We start from the raw sequence: 11,482 nt of genomic DNA on the forward strand, positions 1-11,482 counted from the left end.
AAAGATCCCGAGCCTGGATTTGAACCCAGGATTGCAGGACCTTCGTATTGTGAGGCAGACGCACTAACCCCTCTGCCACCGCGAAGGTTTGTTGGATTGATTAAAAAAAAAAAAAAAAAATTTAAATAAATAAAAAAAAATTTTTTTAAATCACACAAAAAAAATCGATTTAAAAAAAATTTTGAATCGATTCTTAATCGCACAACGTATTCGTTTCGATTCGTATTCGAATCGATTTTTTCCCGCACCCCTAGTGTGTGCGTTATATTTTTATAAGAGTCAATAAAGATAACTTTAGAAGAAAATAATACCACTAATAAAAGTACAATGTTTGTCTAGAATTGTTATTATTTTCTGCAGCTATTACACGATTAAACATATGAATTGCCGCTGGGGCGCTAATTAATTTAAAACCTCTTCTCACGCCGGCACTTACCAAAGGTATGCAATAAAAAATTGAGTGTGATGTAAGCTTGGACCTTAAATCCTACTGAATAGCTTTCAATCTTTTTCCCTTTATGTGATTTCAAATGACCGGCATTGAAATAAACCTCATCCTATTTTGAAAATGATGACAGGGGAAGTGTCACGACTTTGACCAGGCGGTAATACTAAGCATGCACTAATTATATTAGGAAGCGAGTTTGACCCGGCACTAATTAAAAGCAGGCGCATACTATATATTTATGCCCTGCGGCAATTCAAGGGAATACGGAATAACAACAGAGCGTTGGGCGTGGAAAAACGGAGCTTCACCGGAAATGGGCGGGACTTCCGGTTTTGTTCGTCGTCCCTCTAAACCGGTGCGGAAGTCGAGTTGACTCGACTCGGAAGGTCAGAGTTTATTTGGTCAAAGCTATTTTTACACATGGACGTTATACATGTAACTTAGCGTTTCGGTCACAAGGAGGTTTTGGACATATTTCCCGGTAGGAAACGCAACTTTTACGAACGTGACCACAAAATAGATAGCGTGTTTATAATATGTCCGGGTCTAAATGCGCGCCACTGAGCGGACAGTTGGTCCGACAAGTGGTGGACTCGGTGGACTGCGTCCTGTTCGACTGCGACGGTGTCATCTGGCGGGGGGACAAGGCCATCCCCGGAGCCCCGCAGGTGGTCAAACTACTCAAGCAACATGGCAAGAGAGTCTTCTTCGTCACCAACAACAGCACCAAGACGAGGAAGATGTACGTGGACAAAATGTCCACGCTGGGCTTCGACGTGAGCGAGGACGAGGTTTTCGGGACGGCGTACTGCTCCGCCGTGTACCTGCAGACGGTGTGCAAGCTGCAGGGGAAAGTCTACCTCGTCGGCAGCGACGCCATGAAGCAGGAGCTGGAGGCGGTGGGGATCCAGCAGACCGGCCTGGGACCTGACCACATCTCCGGGAAGCAGACCGACTGGGCCAGGGTGGCGCTGGACCCGGAGGTGAAGGCTGTGTTGGTGGGTTTTGATGAACATTTCAGCTACATGAAGCTCAACCGAGCCTTGCAGTACATCACCAGGTCGCAGTGTTTGTTTGTGGGAACAAACAGGGATTCCAGGCTGCCTCTGGAGGGGGGCACCGCTGTCCCAGGTAGGGAGAACCAACCCAATGCATGATCCTCAAGTTTGAAAGTAAAAGTGCTTTTAGACTTAGACTAAGACAAACTTTAATGATCCACAAGGGAAATTGTTCAACACAGTAGCTCAGTTACAATGATGGAAAGTGCAAGGATGGAAAGGACAATGCAGGTATAAATAGACTAGATCAGTGGTTCTTAATCTTGTTGGTAGTACCGAACCCCACCATATGCGGCATAGGGGGCGGCATGGCGTAGTGGGTAGAGGTGCCTTGCCAGAAACCTGAGGGTTGCAGGTTCGCTTCCCACCTATTGGCTGCCGTTGTGTCCTTCACCCTTTGCCCCCGGTGCCGCTCACACTGGTGAATGAATGATGAATGAATGATTGGTGGTGGTCGGAGGGGCCGTAGGCGCAAACTGGCAGCCACGCTTCCATCAGTCTATCCCATGGCAACTGTGGCTACAGATGTAGCTTACCACCACCAGGTGTGAATGAATGATGGGCTCCCACTTCTCTGTGAGCGCTTTGATTATTTAACAATAGAAAAGCGTGATATAAATCTAATCCATTATTATTATTAACCGAACCCTCCTTTAAAGACAAAGTTGTATGTTTTTGGTACCACTTTAGTATGGGGAACATATTCTAAGTAACAAAGACTTCATTTAGAGTTATTTGGTTAGGGTTCGGGTTATAATAAGCCCATGCCGAATAAGAAATTAATAAGTACTTAATAATGACTAGTTAAGAGCCAATATGTTACTAATTTGCATGTTAATAAGCAACTAATTAATGGTGAATATATTCCCCCGTGAATGCGTGGGTTCCCTCCAGGTACTCCGGCTTCCTCCCACTTCCAAAGACATGCACCTGGGGATAGGTTGATTGGCAACACTAAATTGGCCCTACTGTGTGAAAGTTGTCCGTCTATCAGTGTTGGCCCTGCGATGAGGTGGCGACCTGTCCAGGGTGTACACCGCCCCCCGCCCGATTGTAGCAAAGAGGGAATAAGCAGTAGAAAATGGATGGATGGCTTGTTATAGGCGCAAAGTTCCAAAGTCAGCATCCGTGATTGCATGAGAGTGTATTAGTGCCCAATGCATGGGTAACTTACACATCTGTGAAGGCACCATTAATGCCATCCAAGCAACATTATCATGGACGCCCCTGTTTATTTCAGCAAGACAATGCCAAGCCATGCGTTAAAACAGTGAGGCTTCATAGTAAAAGAGCGCAGCTACTAGACTGGTCTGCCTGTAGTCCAGACCTGTCTTCCATTGAAAATGTGTGGTGCAATATGAAGCCTAAAATACGACAACGGAGACTCTGGACTGTTGAACAACTTAAGCGGCACATCAAGCAAGAATGGAAAGAATTCCACCTCAAAATCTTCAACAATTGGTCTCCTCAGTTCCCGAACACCTACTGTGTTGTTAAAAGGAAAGGCCATGTAACACGGTGGTAAAAATGCTCCTGTGCAAATCTTTTTGCAATGTGTTGCTGCCATTAAATTCTAAGTTAATGATTATTTGCAAAAAAAAAAAATGTTTCTCAGTTCGAACATTAAATATCTTGTCTTTGCAGTCTATTCACTTGAATATAAGTTGAAAAGGATTTGCAAATCATTGTATTCTGTTTTTATTCGAGAATTACACAACGTGCCAACTTCACTGGTTTTGGGTTTTGTAGATACTCCAAGCATTTGTTTATGGTTATTAAAAATTACTACCTAAATATCTGTTTGTCAACTTGACTTATAATTTCAAAGCAAGTTATCCATTATTACTGTATGTAAAAAATGTAATAATCAAAAACAGTTGCTTTTGCAAATTGTGTATGGAGGCTATTTCCTGTACATTCATATACATTTAGTGTTACAAGTGGCAGCCATATTTGCAATGTGGCCTATGAAAGCGAGTTTGACAACCCTGTTACAGAGACAGAATTATTGTCTCCTATTTGCCTTGCAACCTTTTCAAAAGCTTGTGAAACAAGCACAGAAAACCATGCTGCTATTGCGACAAGTCGTGTTTTGTCCCGCCCCAACCACTTGATATTTCGCCATCTACTTTAAAACTGGTATTTGTGAATAAAGCAGCTCAAGCTGTGATGTGTTTCACTGTGTGAAGTTGCAAAGCAGGACAACAAATATAATTGTGAGCACCTCTGCACAAATATAGAAGAAGAATAACTAAATTAATGAAAAAGTGTAGTTGTGGAGAGAGTAGATAGTTTCTTTAAATAAACAAAGGAGCAAACGTTGATAAGTGTGTTCAGGACGTGTAACAATATCCAAGTTAATAATATATAAAAAGATAAAGAGTAAATAGTACGTAAATGAGTAACATGAACATTGTACAGTATGATAATGAATATACAGTACTTACCACTGTATATGGTGGGATATTACTCTGTATCCATCAATATAAGTTACCCTCAGTTGCTGTTAGCAGAACACAATTCAAACTTTGCACTTTTTTTATTTTACGAAACACATTTTCTCAATTGCTCGCACATACCCAATTTCTTTTGTAAGAAGAATATGCCAAGATGGTGACTTGTCCAGGGTTTTCCCCGCGTTCTGCCCGAGTGCGTCTGGGATTGGCTCCAGCACCCCCTGCAACCTCAAAATGGACACGCGGTAGAAAATGGATGGATGTTACAATATGAAAATGTTATATTTTGGTTATTGTGACCAAAATTTTGACGATTGTTATCATCGTCACGGTATTGTTGAATGTGTCTAAAACGTACTTATACACACTGAAATATTTTTACCAAGTTTTACTTATAACAAAACAAATAAATGAATACAAAATAAAGGGAAAAGCGGATGGATGGATACGCAAGACACACACACTATATACTTTTCTTGGCAGAAAAAAAAATAAATGTATTGTTCTATTATTAGTTTAATTTTTACATGTATATATTCATTTGTTTGAATATGTTTATGGGTGTTTAATGTCAAAGGCAAAATGTGTGTTTGTTTTGGGGAAAGACGTTCATGTATTTTGTATTCATGTAAGCATTTGAGCTACAGTAGGTTTTCAAAGTGAAGTAATCAATCACGGGTCTACAAACATTTGAATTTTTGATAGAAATTCCTTTTTTTAAATTTTATTTATATCACGTCGTCCGTTATACAAATTCAAATTGCTGTGGTGGGTAGAGAAGCCGTGCCAGAAACTTGAGTGTTGCAGGTTTGCTTCCCGCCTCTTGCCATCCAAATCACTGCCGTTGTGTCCTTGGGCAAGACACTTTACCCTTGCCCCCTGTGCCGCTCACACTGGTGAAAGAATGATAGGTGGTGGTCGGAGGGGCCGTATGCACAAATTGGCAGCCACGCTTCCGTCAGTCTACCCCGCGGCCAGGGCAGCTATGGCTACAAATGTAGTTTACCACCACCGAGTGTGAATGTGGAGTCAATGAGTTAGGGGTTCTTTCTTCTCTGTGAGCGCTTTGAGTATCTAGTTGATAGAAAAGCGCCATATAAATCTAATCCATTATTATTATTATAACTAATCTTTGGGAAGTTTATCGCTGTTTATTATAACGGTAATTATTATTTCCCTAGTGCGTGAACAGCGTTTTAAAAAATATATTGGTGTATAGAAAATGGGCAGTTTACAGGCTGTCATGTGTATTTCCTGAAACTATAAATTAGTCAATCTGAGGTCTGAGAAAAGTAATTGCTTTAAAAAGTTGCACTTGCAACAATAATATACCAATGTAAAATGGAGTTTCTCCTATATAAAAAAACAAAAACAATAGTTGCCCACACAGAGTTAATGTTTTCATTGTATCTGTACTGTTCTGAACTCCTGTTTGTTGTTCTGGTGACTAAACTCTGCCCGTATGGAGGTCTGCATGCATGTGGTTTTGACTGTAGACCACAAACTAGTATAGATTTATTGAAGAGTGGTCCTGCTGGTCATAGACAATTAGTGCATGTCAACAGATTAATCTGTTGCACACAATCAACCAAATTCTCAACCATGGTTCATCTTCCTGCCGCAGGAACTGGATGCCTGCTGCAAGCTGTCGAGACCGCAGCCCAGCGCCAGGCCGCCACAGTGGGCAAACCCAACCGCTTCATGTTTGACTGTGTGGCTTCTAAATTCGGCGTAGACCCCGGCCGCTGCCTGATGGTGGGCGATCGCCTGGACACGGACATCATGTTGGGCTCCAACTGTGGCCTGAAAACCCTCCTCACCCTCACCGGGGTCAGTACGGTGGCCGAGGTGGAAGCCATTCAGAAGAGCGGCTGCGCGGAGAAGCAGGGGATGGTGCCGGATTATTACGTGGAGAGCATCGCAGACCTTCTTCCAGCCCTGCAGGGATGAGACCACCCTGGACTCATGCCGCCCAGGAAATTAGCTAATCTGATGATAGTCTTCCATATTATCATCCCTATGACTACCATGCTTTTGTGGTGTGTTTAGAGGACACAAAAACTAAATCATGTTCAACTGGGCCATCATGGATCAAATGAGCAAGAATTAAATAAGTACCAGTATTAAAATAACATAGTTATCTTTAGATTTATTTATATTTCCACGTCCTACAAATATGTGAGGGACAAATAACAAAAGAAAGGTATTATTTATAGAATAAATTACTGTATTTTTTGGACTATAAGGTGCACTTAAAATCCTTTCATTTTCTCAAAAATCGGCAGTGCGACCTATAACCCGGTGCACCTAATGTAGCCATTAATTCTGGTTGTGCTTACCGACCTCGAAGCATTTTTATTTGATAGATGGTGTAATGATACGTGCGGCCAGTGGGTGGCAGTCACACATAAGAGATACGTGTGGACTGCAGGTTGACTGACATCTGTTCAATAAATGACACAAGCAAGTACCCGTAAGCAAACAACACCTGAACTTTGATGCTTCATTGAGATTGTGGAACATTACACTTGTAGCTCAAAAATGTGTCAAAATGTTTTAGTACGACTTTGGTAAGCTCCGAAGCCGCACCACTTGATGGAAAGCAGATAGCGTAATCATACGTACTGTGTTTCAACATATTGGTATTATGTTTATAAGGATAGGTAAAAGGTAAAACATAATCCATGCAACATTTTGACCACTATTACGTGTTAGGTAGATCAAAAAGAAGCGTTTTAAATGTAGAAAATAAAATCATATTATGACCGTTTTAATGCGCCCTTATAATCTGGTCCGCCCTATGGTCCGAACAATACAGTAATATATTTCTTTGTAGCCCTTTACAGTGAAATTAACCACATATGGTATCTTACAGCAAAAGTATTTATATCAGATTAATTATTGAAATATATTATTGTAGGTAGGAGACCACGGTCAAGACCCAGGGCACGGTGGAGAAACTATGTCTCCCAGCTGGCCTGGTAACGCCTAATGATCCCCCGGGAAGAGACGGACAAAGTAGCTGGAGAGAGAGAAGTCTGGTCTTCCCTGCTTAGGCTGCTGCCCCCACGACCCGACTTCGGATAAGCGGAAGAAGATAGTATTGTTAATTTCCAAATATTAAAATTAATTTTTGTAAAGGAACATTTTTTTGCAGAGATAAGTGAAACCTCATAGTGTGTTATTTTGTTTTTAAATTAATTTCTCGGTATGGTGTCCGTGTTCAATGTGTAAACTGTCCTGATTATTAGCAGACAGTATTTTACTAACAAGAGACATACTTAGGATGTCATCACTCTGATTAAGCAACTAAAGGAAGCCAGTATCAATGTGGTATTTGGTCATGTGAGTGCGGTCAGCTGACAGGATAATGCAGTAGAAAGTTATGTATCACAACAGAAAGGGATGATGTGATTATTCTTTGTGACCGCGTGGCCATCCCCTCACTCATATTGCCAACATGCACTTCTCCCCCTAATAAAAATTACTATGCTATTTTGATTTGTTTTTCTGCCGGTTGTGTGTTTATAAAGACACATTCCGCGTTCATGCACTCAGGTGTTGCATGTCGCCTCTCTGCTGCTGAGACATGTCTTCCATGCTGTGGCTGCTTGTGTGCCTTTGTCTATTGTCCTGGCTGCCAACTGTGTGCAATACACAAAGGGGAAATGTAGCCAAGTTCTTATTTCGGAGCAGCACCAAAATTCTGTATGCACCTGGATTTTTGTTAGTAACGGAGATGAAACCTGCAATTTCCCATGTAACCGTTTTATATAAACGGGACCAATGCAATGTGCGGAGGAAGTCACACAATCAGAGGCGAGATATCAGCTGTGTGAAAAGAATGGTTGTCACAATACCAGAATTTCAACTGTTGTAACCGATATCTATAAATGTTTTAATACTAATTTGTTCCCATGTTAAGAATAAAAACTGAACTCCATGTAGTTCCAAGGTACATACAGGTTTTGGCGCAACATATGTTGTCATCCAAGCGACGTTATCATGGGCGCCCCTGCTTATTTCAGCAAGACAATGCCAAGTCACGTGTTACAACAGCGTGGCTTCATAGTAAAATAGTGTGGGTACTAGACTGGCTTGCATGTAGTCCAGACCTGTCTCTCATTAAAAATGTGTGGCGCAGTATGAAGCCTAAAATACCACAACGGAGACCCCGGACTGTTGAACAACTTAAGCTGCACATAAAAAAAGAATGGGCAAGAATTCCACCTGAAAAGCTTCAAAAATGTGTCTCCTTAGTTCCCAAAGGTTAATTGAGTGTTGTTAAAAAAAAGGTGATGTAACACAGTGGTAAACGTGCCCTTTCCCAACTACTTTGACATGTTGCAGCAATGAAATTCTAAGTTGATTATTATTTGAAAAAAAAAAAATAAAGTTTATGAGTTTGAACATCAAATATCTTGTCTTTGTAGTGCATTCAATTGAATATGGATTGAAACGGATTTGCAAATCATTGTATTTCGTTTAGATTTACATCTAACACAAATTCCCAACTCATATGGAAACGGGGTTTGTATATATATATATATATATATACGAGGGCTGCGAATCTTTGGGTGTCCCACGATTTGATTCAATATCGATTCTTGGGGTCCCGATTTGATAATATATTCCTTTTTTCGATTCATCGCGATCCTCGATTCAAAAACGACTTTTTTTTTATTCAAAACGATTCAGTATTCATTCAATACATAGGATTTCAGCAGGATCTACCCCAGTCTGCTGACATGCTGGCAGAGTAGTAGATTTAAAAAAAAAAAAAGCTTTTATAATTATAAAGGACAATGTTTTATCAACTGATTGCAATAATGTAAATGTGTTTTACTTATTAAACGAACCAAAAATATGACCAATTTTATCTTTGTGAAAATATTGGACACAGTGTGTTGTCAAACTTATGAGATGCGATGCAAATGTAAGCCACTATTGGTCCTTTTTTTTATAATTTTTTTTTTTACAAATGTCTAATGATAATGTCAATGAGGGATTTTTAATCACTGCAATGCTGAAATTATAACAAATATTGATACTGTTGTTGATAATATTCATTTTTGTTTCAGTACTTTTGGTTTGTTCTGTGTCGTGTTTGTGTCTCCTCTCAATTGCTCTGTTTATTGCAGTTCTGAGTGTTGCTGGGTCAGGTTTGGTTTTGGTATTGGATTGCATTATTATAGTATTGCTGTGTAGTGGTTTGTTAGATTGATTAAAAAAAAAAATAGATAAAAAAAAAAAGAATCAATTCTGAATCGCACAACGTATTCGAATCGATTTTTCCCCACACCCCTAATATATATAATCCATTACAATTGTTGTATTTTATAATTGTGGTTCATCACTAACAGAGGTTAAGAGCAATTTGTCGATATTTGCAGTGTATACATACATACATACATATATGTATATATATATATATATTTATTAGGGGTGTGGGATGACCCCCCTACAGGTATTTGGTTTACAAACTTTCAGGCCCACCTAAAACAAAATTCACCAGCCACCATTGATTATGATGCATTTTAATTGTATTGTAACCACAGATAAGTCTTCAAGTAACAATATTCAAATACTAAATTTGTTGAGTAAGACAGAATTTGGTTTTATTCTGAATCCAGTGAAACAGATTGGTGGTTTTAGCTGACATAAAGACTTTCAGGTGTTTATATATGTTTAAGTATTTGGCAGAAATTTTCATCCAAAGCAACATACATGAAAAATACATATAAAACAATCACTGTAAACATGATCATTTAAAGGAAGAATGTAATAGAAAATATCAATACAAAGTGTCAAGACAGAATAAACTCTCTGCTGTTGCAGCAACAGAGATAAAGTCTATAAGAGTGGTTCTCAAACTTTTTTCAGTGATGTAACGCCTGTGAACATGTTTTTAATTCAAGCACACCCTAATCAGAGCAAAGCATTTTTGGTTGAAAAAAGAGATAAAGAAGTAAAATACAGCACTATGTCATCAGTTTCTGATTTATTAAACAGTATAACAGTGCAAAATATTGCACAATTGTAGTGGTCTTTCTTGAACTATTTATAAAAAAAAAAGATGTAAATATAACTAAAAACTTCTTGAAAAATAAACAAGTGATTCAATTATAAATAAAGATTTCTACACATAGAAGTAATCAGCAACTTAAAGTGCCCTCTTTTGGGATTGTAATAGAGATCCATCTGGGTTCATCAACTTCATTCTAAACATTTCTTCACAAAAAAGAAATCTTTAACATCAATATTTATGGAACATTTCCACAAAAAAAATCTAGCTGTCAACACTGAATATTGCATTGTTGCATTTCTTTTCACATTTTAGGAATTTACATTCATATTTTGTTGAAGTATTTTTCAATAAATATATTTATAAAGGATTTTGAATTGTTGCTATTTTTAGAATATTAAAAAAAATATCATGTACCCCTTGGCATACCTTCAAGTACCCCCATTTGAGAACATCTGGTCTATAGGTCCGTAAGATATATAGATATCTAAAGTATTCAGACATTGTTTATGTAGGATATACACATGTATATATAACCTAATCATATTGTTTCTTCAACTTCAAAATAGCTGACTGGTTTTTTCCCCCTTCTCTGGGATTATATTCCCAGTTTTGATCTCAGACGTCTGGTCACTTATAGCATATAAGAATATTCTATTTCTGTTAAGCAAATTATGAACACGCCAAGACATGTGTCCTTTATCATAGTTACACGTATGACAAAAAAGCGCGTGAATATAAGTGGTATTCAGTGAGGTAAGATGTATGAAATGCACTGACAGTTCATTGCTCCTGCCAAATGAATTGCACTGAGTGGAGCGGATCACCACTCCAAGATGGCGGCCCCACGTCTCGTCTGCGGCAATAGGCAGTAGCACTCGATGCTGCGTACCATTATAAGATGTCTATGGTTATAACGTTAGCAGTGAGTTTACAGCCTCCGTGATTTAACTACACAGCAAATAAAAGTCACGTTACTCAGCCAATAAAAATTAGCTTACATTCAAAACGTACCCTTCTTTGTGCAACTTCAAATGTCGAACGAAGTTGGAAGTTGTTGCGTCTCAGTCTGTAATCTTCCAACCGCATGTTTTGCTTACGGCAATTCCTGTTTTGTTGACCAAGTCGTACTTTTAATACCCGAACGAAACACTTTATGGCATAATTTTCTTCACTTAATATTCTGTTGTTTGAAAGCTGTTCTTTGTTGGTTTTCCTGCAATTTGATTGGGTGAATGCTGTGTGACGAAAAAACGTGGATGTAATTTGATTGGCTGTTGTACTGACAGGTAGCGCACAGGCTGTCATCGCACACACGCTGACAAACACACGTATAAAATGAAAGACACGGAGCGCTCCTGAATAACTTTTTAATCGTCGGGTTCTGGGGAAAGTAGCAAGTCATGTCAAGTCAAAAGGCTCAAGTCCAAGTCAAGTCACAAGTCATTGATGTTAAAGTCTAAGTAGAGTTGCAAGTCTTTTTACATTTTGTCAA

The 11,482-nt window shown here is 39.2% G+C and overlaps 1 protein-coding gene across 1 annotated transcript; it reads left to right on the top strand.

Moving 5' to 3' along the window:
- Nucleotides 1-762: 762 nt before the first annotated feature.
- On the top strand, nt 763-8,379 carry pgp (phosphoglycolate phosphatase). The gene is made up of 2 exons (XM_061909049.1): nt 763-1,579; nt 5,587-8,379. The coding sequence occupies exons 1-2, from the start codon at nt 985-987 to the stop codon at nt 5,910-5,912; spliced, it is 921 nt and encodes a 306-aa protein (XP_061765033.1). The 5' UTR covers nt 763-984; the 3' UTR covers nt 5,913-8,379.
- The last annotated feature ends 3,103 nt before the right edge of the window (nt 8,380-11,482 follow it).

The sequence above is a fragment of the Nerophis ophidion genome, linkage group LG08 (genome assembly GCF_033978795.1).
Source record: "Nerophis ophidion isolate RoL-2023_Sa linkage group LG08, RoL_Noph_v1.0, whole genome shotgun sequence".
Lineage (NCBI taxonomy): Eukaryota > Metazoa > Chordata > Actinopteri > Syngnathiformes > Syngnathidae > Nerophis > Nerophis ophidion.